The following is a 15,733-nucleotide window of genomic DNA, read 5'->3' as shown; positions in this document are numbered from 1 at the left end:
AATTACCTGATAACGTATACCAAATTCCTACAAACATAAAATTCACAAAATAACTATCATTTAATTAAAATATAATTAAATTCAAAAACACTGCTTAAAATATAAATGAGCACATACATTAAATTAATAAAAATTACCTTACAATCCTAATTACTTTAAACTAAATCATTGCTAATAACAATTTTCCCAATAATACCAAATTCCTTTACTTCCACCTTACATTTAGAACAATGCATAAAAATAATATCCTCAAATAATTAAAAATACTAACTTACCTAATCTTCTTCAGAATCTTGATTACGTGTCCGATAAACTTTTCTTTAGTTACGGCCATGGGATCCAAAAATTCACGAACACTGTTTCACACAACACAGAATAAACCAAATACAAAATTTCCAGATTTTTTCCCGATTTCCCCCCTTTTCCGATTCAAGAACCGTAATTCGTCCATTAATATCACATGACATATCCCATGATCTCTCATTTCCCTCACACAAAATAATGCGTAATCGGAACTGAGTACTGCTCACATTATTACCAAAGTCCCAGGTAGTAACCTTTATCGCCTCCAAAATGTCGCCAAACTACCAGTTACCATATTGTAAAGATCAACCATCGAAAACACAGTTGAATCGGCTCTTTTAACCATCTTCATCTGTTAGCAAGGTTTCCTCCAAAAATTTAAAATAAATTTCCTCTGACGCTATTAACAATTTATAAATAAATCTTTGATTAGGAAAGACAGGTTGGCCAAAATAAGGTCTCAAAGGGCAATTTTTTTATTCAAATACCAATAATTCTTGGTAATTACCAATAACAACATTCATCTTCGAAACAGAGATATCCATTCCATTTGAAATCTGACGAATTCGAAGAGATGAATAATAAAATTTTAAAATGGCGTGGTAATGCACAAATATTCAGTAACCAATCAGGGAGCTGATTACATCACGCATAGAATTAAAATTATTTAAATAATCATTCATAACAAAACCATTTTTAAAACAAATGCAAAATTAAATTGTATTTTAATATTTAACAGCCATAAATAATGTTTAAAACATTAGATTAAATTTATAGATATTAATAAAACCAATTACTTTTTAAGTAAGGTGACGTCATTGATTGCATCATCAACAACATAAAATTATATAAAATATTATAAACAACAAAATTTTTATTTCAAATAAAAATGTAAAATTAAATTGATTTTTAATATTTAGAAGCCATAAATAATATTTAAAACACGGAAGTTATGCATAATAAAACGCATTATTTTTTTAATAAAATAACAACAAAGTATCGGTTACCATAAATAACTTATCCAGCAATGGGTTTACCATAAGTTGTAAAGTTGTATTACTCGCCAAAAGAAAAATCGCCAAAATCCGTGCAACCGTCTACCAAAGTAGCACCGAACTTTTAATAGTGGGCGTGAAGGTCACGTGAACCAATCGGAAAAACACATTTTCTGCAGAGTCGGTTAACGATACACTGACACAATATGAGACAATATTTTTAAGGAAGAAGGGAAAAAAAAATTTTTTTTCCCTTTTTGCAAAGTTTTAATCGGCTGAAAAGTCTAACACTGCTGATCTGAAACTTTAATACTCGAAAGGAAACTACTTGTATAAAGAACCTGATGAGTATTCAGATAAATACAAAGAAATTATACGCATAATATTGAAACAACACACCATCAAAAATTAAAGAAACCACGAATATTGTGAAAGCAGTAAAATAATAATAAAAAAAACTTAAAAGGTTTCAGATTTTAAATTACGTCCAAAGGGGCCTTTTTTTAACATTTTGTCTCTTTCTTACCTTTATTTATTAAATATCCCATTCTTCGTAAACCCATAAAATTCAATAAACCGTAAAATTCAGTTCAACAGCAATATCGCAAAATAGTTTTAAATTGAGCCTATCTTTAGAATTTCGGGTGTACTCCAACTGCGCTAATGAAAATCCCCCCCCCGGGGTCGAGCTATAGTCCAACTGCACCAATCAAAATTTCTTTTTCCCTGCTGCCTACAGGGTTACAATTTAACTTTTCGTGCCGATTGTAGCCAAGAGGAAAATAAAAATAAATAAATAGAATTACATATCACAAGAACAAGTAAAAAATATCTAACAAGCAGGCTAATTACTTGAATAACGGTAATGAATGCGGGAGCTAACAAAGAAAATAAAAGGTATTGGTAAACATACATATTAGCATTACAAACATCTTTCATTTATGATAATAATATCACAAATTAAATAATTATAAAGCATACAAATTATATTTTTAATAAATTACATCAATAATAGTCAAAATGTCTGAACTAGACTAGAAAATTTAATAGAGTGCAAAAAATTATTCCATATCAAAGTGTGTTAAAGTGTGCTAGAAATATTTTTCGTTAATTAAAGCAACCATGTAAATGTTTGAAGAAATTAATAGTTAAATTTAAAAAAAAAAAAAAAGCTTACCATGAAATCTATTATAACAACATTACTATGCGGTTTGGATCACTGACGTATAAATTGTAAATAAATTTAAATTATTATTATAACAACATTACTATGCGGTTTGGATCACTGACGTATAAATTGTAAATAAATTTAAATTATTATGCTAAGAAGTTTTTCTAAAATTTATCTAGAAGAAAAGAATTAGATAAACAGTACTGCAAATTAATATAATCAATCAGGCCTCTCAATAAATAAAAGCTTATTTTTTTAACCAAAAACTAAAAATTAGGATGCAAAAGTTTGTGTAATATACTTGGAAATATCTGAACATATAATTAGTTAGAAACACACAATTAAATTAATAACAAGCTAATTAACAGTAACATTAAGCTTAATTTCATTCAATCTAAAACAAGCAATCGATCAGGAGCTCCGCATAAGTGAAGTTTTAATGCTATTTTACGTAGATTTGCGTATAAAATAAAAGTTGCACTTGTGAAACAAATGAATAATGCACTGATAGCCAACAGGAATTAAAATACAGTGGTTAAAAATATAACAACTTGTCAGAAGGTATGCAAAGTTACCATAGCTAGACAAATTGAATGATTATAGAAAACTCATAAAGTTAAGCGCTGCAGTGTGAAAAGAAAATTCTGGAATAAACATGTTAAGAAAATTAGATGGAGAAATAATCCTTAATTTATTGATATCCATATAAACTCTATGCTTTTGGAAAAATGTTACATATAATTTGCACCGAGGTATCAATCACCGAAACTGAGTTAATTTCTTTTCTTATTAGAGGGATTTGTAAAAAGATATGATGATTAAACTTATTTTTCTTAAAGGTTATTTTTTATCGACGGACCAGCTTTATTTTATTTAGAAAAACATCATATACAAATATTTACAGTGAAGCAAAATACAATTTAATTGTGAGCTTCGGTTACAAGTAATTATTCACGTCAGACCGGTTAGATTTCTTCTTCAAGTCTGCTGCCTCAATCGTAGGAGGCGATAATTTGGCGAGATTCGTTGGCGTAAAATGCGCCAACATCCCGCCCGGCCTTGCTATGTTCACATGCAAGAACTTAACATAAATTTAATTATGAAATACCAGTATTAAAGTTTCAGTTATTCATGTAAACAAGTATAAAATATGTATAGAAAAATATAAAATAAGTGAACAAAACATGAATACAAAATTATTGAGAAAAATAATTTTCAATATAATTACTAACAACTGAGTAACATAATTCACAACTTGCTAAACTTCAATAGGCAATACAGCTATTTTATTAATTGTCCTTTTAAAGTCCCCTGTTTTGGTACGAACTTTTACAACACGGACTTTTCCATCAGAACCGTGGTACAATGATGTTATTCGCCCTAAAAGCCAATTGTTAATTGGCAGAAAATCTTCTTTAATCAAAACCATTTGGCCGATCATCAGATCATTTTTTTCAACCATCCATTTTGATGTAGATTGTAAAGTATTCAAGTAATCAGACTTTCATCTTTTCCAAATAAGTTGTATAGTTTTTGTAGTTTTTTGCCAACGACTTAAGCGGTTTGCCTTTAAATCCGTTAAAAACGGCTCAGAAATTGCTGTTATAGGTCGCCCTATCAAGAAATGACCTGGCGTCAGAACTTCGAAACTTTCTGAATCACTAGAAAGAGGAGTAAGCGGTCGCGAATTTAATATTCCTTCTATCTGAGTGACAATCGTTTCGAATTCTTCGTAAGTGAAATGAAAATTGCCAATCGTACGTTTAAGATGGTACTTCACCGATTTTATCCCAGCTTCCCAAAGTCCACCGAAGTGAGGCGATTTGGGTGGAATAAAATTCCAATCTATATTTTCTTGGGAAAAATGATTAGCTAATTCTTTGTCTGGGAAATTAATGAGCTTATAAAATTTTTTCAATTTTGAATTCGCTCCAACAAAGTTAGTAGCATTGTCGGTATAAATTTTGAAACATTTGCCACGTCTACTTGTAAAACGTTTAAGTGTTGCAATTAAAGAATCGGAAGTCAAATCTGTTATTATCTCAAGATGGATGGCTTTTGTTGCGAAACATAAAAATACAAATATACAATTTATTCAGAATACCTTTACGTTGATTTTTAAATTTCACTAAATAAGGGCCACATAAATCAATACCTGAAATAGAAAATGGATCTGAAACATTAACTCTTTCACTAGGCAAATTACCCATAATTTGTGAAGAAAGAGTGGGCTTACATTTAAAGCACGTTACACATTGATGTACTGTTTTACGTGCGAGACTACGGCCACCTAAAGGCCAAAATTTCAAGCGCACTGCATTTAGCAGACCTTGTGGTCCAACATGAAATAATTTCCTGTGTAAACTTTCAAAATAAATTTTACTTAATCTTGAACCCTTAGGTAAAATAGGAGGAATATGGCATTCTTCAGCCCTCCTCCTACACGTACTATTCCTTTGTCATCAAAAAACGGAAATAAATTCGAAATATTACTTGGCAGTTTCTTTCCTTCAAGGAGAACTCGTTGTTCATGCTTAATCAACACTTCTTCGGCTTCTCTTACCTCCTCCACTGACAGTGGCCCTGTGTTTTTTACCTTATTCCTGCAATTGAAAATAAACCTGAAAATATAAGACAAAACATGGTTAATTTTATAATAATTGTTTGAAAGTTCTAAGAGGTCGTCCACAATAAAATGTTGAGAGCTGTCATTTATCAGGGCTGTCTCTTTACAAGTCTCATCTTCAAAAGGAATTTTCCTTTCTCGCCGCAAAGTTTCTTTTTCGACTTGTTCGATGGTTTCAATCTCAGGAATAAATGGTTGCAAGTTCTTGAAACTGTCAGGCTGCATCAAGAATTCTGGACCTGTCCACCATCTAGAATCTGTCACCAAGGAATCAGCATTCATTCCACGTGAGAGAAGATCGGCAGGATTTTCTTTACCTGCACAGTGATGCCAAGAGTTGGGATCTGTCAAGCTGGTGATTTCGTTGACTCGGTTTGCCACAAATTGCTTCCATCGGGTTTTTTCACCCTTTATCCAAAAAGGTGCAATCTTGGAATCCATCCAATGGTATTCAACAGAAGATCTTTTCAGATTCACGATTCTCTTTACCTTAGAACTAAGACGAGCTGCAACTAGAGCACCCAATAGTTCTAATCTTGGTAAGGTTACACCGTTTAATGGAGCCACACGACTTTTTGAAGTTAGGAGTTTCACCGATATTCCACTGAGTGTCTTTACCTTCAAATATATGGCAGCGCCATATGCCTTTTTACTTGCGTCGCAAAAACTGTGTATTTCAACAGTATCTTCCTTTGATGCAGAATCATTAACCAACCTAGGTATTTTCAAATTTTCTAAGTGATGAAGTTCAGCACACCACTTCTTCCATTCCTTTTCAATTTCCTTTGGTAAAGGTTCATCCCACTTAATTTTTTCATTCCAGAGATCTTGGATGAGGCATTTAACTCGAATGGTGAAAGGCGAAATTAATCCTAAAGGATCAAATATCTTCCCTATTGCTTGAAGTAAGAAGCGTTTCGTATTTTTGTCCATAGAAAGAAATTCCAAAAGATTTTTAGTATCCATAGTTAAATAATCTTCGTGTGTCTTCCAAGAAAGTCCCAAGATTTTAGTTTGGTGTGCGTCCAAGCTGAGAGTAGCGTCTGCAGGATAGGTATCAAATTCTTCATTCTTCCATTGCTCCATTAATTCAGCATTATTGCTAATCCACTTCCTGAGGACCATTCCAGCCTCTTCCATAATTTTCTTGGCATTTTGGATAATTCAAGTGCTTCTTCAAAATCCTCGCTTCCAGAAATGAGATCATCTACATAAAAACACTGGTCTAAAATTTCAACAGTTTCGGGAAAATCTTCCTTGTATCTTTTAATATGATGTCTAATAGTAGCTGCTAACAGGAATGGGCTCGAACTGACCCCGAAATTTACTCGATTGAAACGGTAAATCTGTAAATTGGGCCTTTTATCAACACTTGGATCATCACTACTCCAAAGAAAACGAACTGCATCCTTATGTTCATCAGAGAGGCATATCTGCAGAAAAGCTTGTTTAACATCTGAACAAAATGCAATTTTGTTCAATCTGAAATTAATTAGTAAATCCAAAAGATTTGGATTTAAGTTAACCCCTGGCCACAAGCAGTCATTTAAAAAAAGTTCATTATTTTGATGACTACCCGCATCAAAGACGATCCTAGTTTTCGACGTTAAACTACTTTCTTTCCGCACAGCCTGATGAGGCAAATAATATATAGGCCTATTTAAAGCATTTTCTTTCAAGGAGGTTAGAATAGAAGGAGGGAAGGTTCAACTCAAACGGTGAAGCTTGGCGGCCATCTTCCTGTTATCACCGTGACTTGTGCAAGGAAGTCTGTCATTGCAACATTTTTTTTCTTTTCTTTTTGAAGCATGTCAGCTTGTATTGCATATGGATGCATAAATAGATTCTCGAAAAAAATTCCGGGCATTATTTTTCACACGTAAGTATTAATTTTCTTTTTTTTATGTAATATGACAACTATGTCAAAAAATATCACAATGTCATGTGGTTTTCTTTCCAGATGTGAAAAAAAGGACTTAAAATAGGTTATTTAATATAACTATAATCAAAATATATTAAATACATTTTAATGTTTCTGTTTATAGCTGGTATCTTCGTTCTTCAAGATACAATGCTATATGGTAGGATTTAAATTGTATAATTTGAACGTTTTAGTTAATTCGTTTTATAACTTTCATGAAAAGTAAGAAATCATTTGTTACTATTTTTATTAATTGTAAAGGTGTTAAATAAAGCAATGCTTTTCTTTATATATTAATTATTATTCATTTTTTAAAGTTAAGATAAACTGTTCTGTTGTTAAAAATTTTTTGTATAAACTTACAAATTTCTGAGCAGTATAGTGATAAAATTAAGTAAAATATTTACACAATTGAACATGTGGAAAGATGTATCCAAAAACTTATATAGGTGTATTTCTGTAATTCAACTTAATTAAAGGCAGTTTCTTTGAGATTAATAAATATGAAATGCGCATAAACTGAAATCAATGAATTCTGTTTTATTTTATCATGATTTATTTTCTAACCTAAGCGAATCCGTGAAATATGCAGAAACATCATTTTTTAAAGGCTTTAATGTTATGCGCATGCATTTAGATTTCGAACTATTTCTTAACAATTTGCTGTACATAGTAAATTATGGATATCATCTTTATTACTTTAAAACAAAAATTCAACAATAGCTGGGGATTTCATTATAAATTTAACATAATTTTACTGGAAAATAAATGCACGGAACAGCTTAGAAACACGTACATGTCACTGCCGTAATGCAATGTTTTGAAGTCACAAACATGGACGCCGCTTGTTCGGCGGAGTTTCATTCCCCGATAGTGGAGGAAACTGCGAACCCTCCCTCCTTCTATTCTAACCTCCTTGTTTTCTTTTTTGTATCAGGATTTACGATGCTGATTATGCCTTCTTTTAAATAATCGCAAATAATTTCACGGTATTGTTGATGTAACTCAGGATCATGAGTAAATCTTCTCTACAAATTCTGAAAACGCTGCCGCGCCAAGGAATAATTATCAGATAATTCTTCATAATGTTTCCTAAAAGGTAGTTAGTTGTACTACATAACGTCCATTTTTAAATTCAACGGTGTCTTTAAAAATTTCCATTGCCTGATCCTTTTCATGCAAAACTGGATCATCACGAATACGAAGTCTCTTTAAATCAAAGAAAAGTTTTAAAGTATTTTGAAGAGAGTCATTTTGCACAAGAAAACAATGTCCCTGATAAGAAGGTTGTATTTCGTTAAGCTTCCCGCATGCGATCCATCCGAATTCAGACTCTTTAAACAATAAATCATCATTTATTTTATACGTATTATTTTTCAAAACCTTAAAAAATAAATCAGCACTTATAAGGGCATGTACCTCTGAAGCTTCATAAAATGATTTATCAGCTAAATTTAAAAATTGTGGAATTTCTACTTTCGAAATATCTAACGTAGTACACGGAGTTAGTCCTGTTATCTTATTTACAATCAAGAATTCAACTGGTTCATTAAAGGTACATTCTTCATTTGAAATAAATGTATTCACTTTCCATTTAATATTTTGAGTTGATCCATTAAGACCTGTAACAGGCATTTTAATTTTCTCCCTTTTTATTCCTAAGCATTCACTTATTTTATCTGTAAGAACACATATATTAGATGCGCTGTCTAAAATCGCACGGATTTTTATTCTTCGATTATTGGCGTCACGGACATAAATCTCTGCAGTAGAAAAAAGTACACTTTTTCTTTTTTGTTTATTCTTGTTACTTAAAACACTCAACGCTTTCAATTCTGAGTCACCTTTTCCAGCGGCGGCATCGAGCTCACTTTTGTTTTGTCTAAGTGGCGTCACCGAGCGACAAGGCGTCTTCGAATGACCTTCACTATCCATGCATATTAATTTATTGTGTTTTTCCCCGCAAGCGCATTTAAATTTCGAGAGACACTGACTTTTCTTATGATTTTGCTTTAGACATAATTCGCGGAGTTTATGTGAACGAATTAATTTTAATCTTTCATGAACACTTAACTTTAAGAATGTATCGCAAAGGAAAATAGGATGAAAGCTCCTACACACAACACAGTTTTTATTTTTATTTTCATTTGTCAAAAGAACCTTCGATTTATGGAAAGGAGTGGAATTCTTGTTTATATTAACCCTACTTCCGGGTGTAATATTTCTATTTATAGATAACAAAACTGATTCACGCTGTTCCAAAAATCTAATAAACTCATCAAATGTTGGAACTACTTTCGATTTGTGAGATAATTCAAAATTTTTTCTAGATTCTTTATCTAGTTTTTGAAGAAGAATATTTATTAGAAAAACATCACATAACTTGTTCTGTTCATATTTTAATACTTTCAAAGCACGTAAATTCTTTTGTATACAAACAATCATACTTCTGATATCTTTCGCATTTTCGGATTGAATCTTTTCAAAATTTAAAATATTCTGCACATGAATGTCAACAATCAGACGTTCATTATCATAGCGAGATTCTAAAGCATTGTACAAAGATTCAAAATTATCAAAGTTACTACCTAAATGCTTAGCATCATTAGTAAGACAAGATCTTAGATAATACAATTTCTGTGAATGACTCAGCTGAACATTATTTGTAATTAAATCATCAAATTGAGTTTTAAATGAACTAAATTCTTCATATTTTCCTGAAAATTCAGGCAAAACTAACGCTGGGATTTTAGTTTTGATTTGAAAATTTTCATCTACATTACTTTCAGTAACATTTACTGCTTTTGCAGAATTTAACTTATTGTAAGAATTAATGAGAATTTCAATTCTTACCTCCAATTTTTCCAGACGATCATCACATTGGTTTAAGTCGTCATCAATTTTGGTCAGATCATCATCTTTCATTTCACTTTGTGCGTAGCACGCACTTCGTAGTTCATCAACTTTCTTTTGAAGAACTTGAATGTTTTAGTTTAACTTTAAGTTCAACTAAGTCCACATCATTATTTGCAGTTTGCACAAAAGTTTCGAATCTAGTTATTTTCCCCTTTAGGGATGCTTTGCTTTTCATTAATATATCCATACCGCTGAAGTAGGCTCCAGGGTCGACGGAGCCAAATGATTAAACTTATTTTTCTTAAAGATTATTTTTTATCGACGGACCAGCTTCACTGCTTCGTTTTTAATTATTTTATTTAGAAAAACATCATATACAAATACTTACAGTGAAGCAAAATACAATTTAATTGTGAGCTTCGGTTACAAGTAATTAATTACTCACGTCAGACCGGTTAGATTTCTTCTTCAAGTCTGCTGCCTCAATCGTAGGAGGCGATAATTTGGCGAGATTCGTTGGCGTAAAATGCGCCAACAGATATGCTAAGGTAAAGGTAAAAATTTTTGCAATACTTTTAAAGAATAAATTAAAAAAGTATTTTTACTTCATGAACTGAAATTTTTACACTACATTTTTATACAGTAAATAAGTACAAAAAAAGAAAGAGCTGGGGGATCACTGGGACTAGAAACTCGGGTCGAACTACCAATGTTTAGTGACTTTTCCACAAGAAATTTTGAAATTAGGCTGAACAATATATCAAAGAAAATAGAAGATACAGCACACGTAAGAACAAAAGTGGGCTGAATTAGAGATTTACATGTTTGGTGAATGAGTTAAACTTACCTGTATACCATTATGAAATTTTAGGAATGTAGCATAAAAGCATGAGTGAAGAAGGCAATGGCAATCTAAATCATTGTAATCTAAATGTATATTATTATGAGTATCTGCTATTAATTTCAATACTGCTGAAAAAAATTATAAATGAATAATATTATAAATCACACGAACTCGTTGCATTATAAATTACAACAGTTAGAAATATTATTAGCGTGATTTAGCAACCATCTTTGTTAGCAAATAATTTCAAGTAACTAATTTTACAAATAATTCAGCCTGAAACTAGGTTGGAAAATAAGCTACATGCTGAAGATTAAGTTTTGTCAAGGTGTTAGAAACATCTTCTGTTAACTAGAGCTGTGATGCAAGAATTTGTAAAAATTGTCATTTAAATATAAATTAGCATAAATACAATACAAAGTATATAAATTCTACATGCATGAAAACTTGAGTACAGTGCAAAAATATGTGAAAAAGGAATGGATTAAAAGGGAACTGAAAATCCCAGGATATGAATATAAGGGAGTTTATTTTTTTAAATTTTTTTTGTTAATTATGAAAATTCTGCTGACGCTCATAATTATTATATTATTAATTAAATGTGTATTAGAAATTAAATGTATGTTAAAGTACATCAGGTGGAAAACAAAATAAATATTTAAACGTTTCTAGTATTAAAATATGGAATTTGTAACAAAGTTAAATAACCTTAAAATAACTTCAATAATTAAAAATGGAAAGTTTAATACGAGAATATATTGCAATAATATTAGTGTGAATTTAGAACGACTTAAGAAGTCCAATTTTTAGATTTAATAAAGATAATTTTTATAATTAAATTAGAACTGTTTACCTAAAATGGTAAATTTGAAAGTTAAAACCATTCTGCTATCTAAGAAGATTTGTTAATATTTAACTAGACAAGAAACTTATTTAAGGTGAGCTACAAATCCGATGTGTGATAAGTTGATTATGTATCAGTTTTGTGTATGTCATTAATCTATCAATTTTATTATTCAAAGCTGATATATATATATTATATATCAGCGACTAAAATCTACAACTTGGAAAGTTTTTAATTCTTACAGAGAATAAAAAAGATCTGGCTCATCACTCCTTTAAGCATCATAAAACTTTAAAATGAGTGTAAAAGAAATTAATTTTTTAGCACACGCCAGACTTTAAATTAATATTTGTTTTACATGCACAGTTTTTACAATATTGATAAATGAAAATAAAGGCTTGCAGTCTCAACAGAATGTCCCATTAATGGCGATAAACGACATTTTGTAGCACCCAATCTTCCTGGAAAGAAATGGGGGACAGGAAACGTCGCGCAGTTCGTGCATTAGAAAAGAGGGGGATGGGGATTTTCGATCAAATTCGGCGCAGTTCGTACCCTACCAGACTTTCCGATACACAGTCTCGCGCGCTGGAGATAAAAATGTTTTTCCCATACAACGTTGCCATCGCTCGCTTTGAAATCCTTGAGTTTATTAATCAAAAATTCGTTAAAGTTTAACAAAATATGAAATCGATCATAAAACAAATTTCAAATTTGGGATTAAAGATGCTCATATTCGCAGGAGAATACGTTATTCAAAATTGGATGGCTCTAGGTACCGTTGTTTTATCACAATGCGAGAAACATACAAACATTTATGCAGATTCTTCATTATTTATTTTCTTTAGATATAATACAGGGCGATAATATTTGGTGGCAATAATTTGAAAAGTAAAACAACGCTTGTAGTGAATCAACGCAAAATGACAAAACGAAATTAATTGTCCTTCTGGGCAAATTGCCCCGTCGGACTAATAATAAATATAATATATCTTCCCTCCATCATAATAATGTAAATACTGAAACTAATATAATGCTTTGCAGGCGGAATGACATCGGATCTTTCACAGTTAATCTGGAAAATGCATTTGCATTTTCATGGCCAGCGCTTACGATACAAAACAGTCATACTATTATATTGTTGTAATGCTAAAACCCTCGTGTCAGTTAACCTCCATGGTGCGTACTTTCAGTTAAATTTTAGTTTAAAGCAAGAAAATACTCTGTAATATCATCAACAGTTTTTCTGACAATGTCAGCAGAACCATAATGCAAATCTCCAAAATCCTCTTCCCCCCTCCCACTAGCGGTAAAGTCGCTGAACACTGGTAGTTCCGTCCGAGGTTCGCGAACGAGCTGGTTGCATGGCCATTTTAGTGGTTTTTCCCGTGTGTAACGTATATAAGAGACAGTTTCGCTTAGAAAGTCTTCCAGGGCAATCCCTTCCCTTAGGCAGATAGCCCTCGAATACTTTTCTATATTCAGGTAAACCAAACCAACCAAAATCTTCATCTTGTTCAAAAATCAAACCAGCATGTTTTGTTTTAAGAGTATAAGATCTTAACTTATTTAAGTTGAATTCTCTTAGTGATTCCATACGCTAGCTGGGCTTTAAATGAATAAGGTCTGGTTAATTGAATAATTGTTTGCTAGTCCGGCTTATGTATTTAACAATTTAACAGTGTATTTAACAATTTCTCGTAAAATGCATATGTGTAACTAGTGCGTAATACTAGTTCCGAAAGCCTTCAGATCCATTTCTTTTAATCAGCACCAGTAGAAGAGCTCAGCGACAAGTAGCAATGCTAACAAGTCTCAGACTCTGGCATCCAATATCTGCTGAAGCGGATTCCATTCTAACAAAATAAATAAAAAAATATTTCATTAAAAAAATCTGAAAGGTTTCAGATTTTAAATTACGTCCAAAGGGGCGTTTTGTTAACGTTTTCTGTGTTACCTTTGTTTATTAAATATCATGTTCTCCGCACTTAAAATTTAGTTCAGCAGCAATATCGCAAAATAATTTTAAAATGAGCCTATCTTTAGAATTTCCGATACACAGTTCCGCGCGCTGGAGGTAAAAAGATGCTTTTTAGTCCAAAGGGATTTGAGTCTCGAAGGACTATTACTTTCGTTTTGGCATTTTGCGTCATAAATGTCTGTTCACTTTTCAAACTGTTGCCACAAAATGTTAGAGTCCTGCATTATATTTGAAGAAATTAAATAATGAAAAATACGCATAAATGTATGTCTATTTCTCGCATTGTGATAAAACAACGGTATCTAGAGCCATCCAATTTTGAATGACGTCATCCTGCTGCGAATATGGGCATCTGAAATCCCAAATTTGAAATTTGGAATTTGTTTTATGATCGATTTCATATTTTGTAAAACTTTAATTAATTTTTGAGGAACAAACTCAACAATTTAAAAGCGAATAATGGCAACACTCTACGGGGAGGGGAAACCTTTTTATCTCCAGCGCGTTGAACTGTGTATCGGAAATTCTAAAAATAGACTCATTTTAAAGTTATTTTGCGACATTGCTATTGTACTAAATTTTATGGTTCAAGTGCAAAGAACATGATATTTAATAAATAAAGGTAACACATAAAACGCTAAAAAAAACGCCCCTTTGGACGCAATTTCAAGAAAAACATTTCAGATTTTTTTTTTTTTTTTTGTTTAATATGTAATTTGACTTTAGATATTCCGTCATTTTTTTTTCGTAGAGTGTTGCCATTGTTAGCTTTTAAATCTCTGAGTTTGTTAATCCAAAATTCGTTAAAGTTTTACAAAATATGAAATTTCTATATATAATAAAAGAAAGAGTCTGTGTATCTTTCTTTCGTGCTGCGCGTAAGCTAATAGACCCAGGGCTACGAAATTTGGCATATAGGTGCATCTAGACAACAGCCAGTGCACCTTAAAGCGAGGTTTTTTTTTTTTTTTTTTTTTTTTTTTCAAAATTTGAATCAGATTTTTTTTAAATTTTCTTTTCGACTTTAACGCATCAGTTTGAAAAATTTTGTTCTTTTAGAAATGTGGTTTGGGCAACAGTTTCTCATTCAATTGTATACTGGATCGCTGATTGTTGAAAATCAACACTGTTGCCACTGGAAAAAATGTGGGCGCATTCCGTGCAGTTTTTAAATTTAATGTTTCTCTTGGATACTAGACGTTTGAGAGAAGGCAACGGGAAGTTGGTTAATTTATTTATTAGGATAATTAATATTTGTATTAAGAAATATTGCTTATTTTATTGTAATTTTGGTATATATATATATATTTTTTAATTTGTGTGCTTTTTTTTTTTTTTTTTTTTTTTGAATGAAGTTGTTCTTCAGAGTAAAATTCTGGTCAGTTTTTAAATTTAACGTTTGGTGTTCCCTTCAGCCATTTTTTCGGTACATTCAAAAGCCAGCCTTCGCTGTTCGCGTAGCTGCCAGTAGATAATAAAACAAATTCCTAATTCCAAATTTGGACTTCCAGATGCCCATATTCGGGTGGAAACGTACGTTATTCAAAATTGGATGGCTTTACGCACCGTTGTTTTATCACAATGCGAGAAACATACATACATTTATGCAGATTCTTTATTATTTAATTTCTTTAAATATAAGACAGGGCGATAATATCGGGTGGCAACAATTTGAAAAGTGAATCGGGCCTTTATAGTGAACCAACGCAAAATGGCCAAACGAAAATAATAGTTCTTCAGGGAAAACTGCCCCTTTGGACTAAAAATGTCAAGGCAGTTATCCGAGAACTTTGAAATGAATCATTAGTAGTTACAGAGGTAAATGTTTTACTTATACCTCCAGAAGTAAATCAGACTCATTGGTGTAGGCTGAAGAAATCTGGGCATCATTTACTATTCAGAGCAGCTGTAAAGAGACACTGGAAAACAAACAGGTAGTGTAAACCCAAACAACATTAATATTCTCTTTTCGTATTGAGAGACAAGTGATAATAATTTGATGAAATTCCATAAACACTAAAACGTCTTTTAAACGTTTTTAGTGATAAAAAAATATATTCAGGAGGTATCTAATATACAGGGTGGTCATAAAAAACCTTCCCCAATTTATGAACTCCTAGCTCCATATGCGCTCAACCAATCGAAATGGAATTTCAAATATTGTTATTTGAAGTATTGTTATTTGAAAGAAT

The 15,733-nt window shown here is 31.7% G+C and overlaps 1 protein-coding gene across 1 annotated transcript in view; it reads right to left on the bottom strand.

Annotated features, from left to right (window-relative positions):
• LOC118204254 (myotrophin) overlaps positions 1–9,956 on the bottom strand; it is an 86,030-nt gene extending 76,074 nt beyond the window's left edge. Inside the window, exon 1 of the mRNA XM_085825928.1 lies at positions 9,870–9,956. Coding sequence (XP_085682054.1) covers positions 9,870–9,941 — 72 coding nt within the window. The 5' untranslated portion in view covers positions 9,942–9,956. The remainder of the gene's footprint in view (positions 1–9,869) is intronic.
• Positions 9,957–15,733: the final 5,777 nt, after the last annotated feature.

Source organism: Stegodyphus dumicola, chromosome 10 (assembly GCF_044657685.1).
Source record: "Stegodyphus dumicola isolate Sdum_Otavi_A_Nest chromosome 10, ASM4465768v1".
NCBI classification, from domain to species: domain Eukaryota; kingdom Metazoa; phylum Arthropoda; class Arachnida; order Araneae; family Eresidae; genus Stegodyphus; species Stegodyphus dumicola.
The sequence above is the reverse complement of the archived record's forward strand: the minus strand, read 5'-3'. Positions and strand labels throughout refer to the sequence as shown.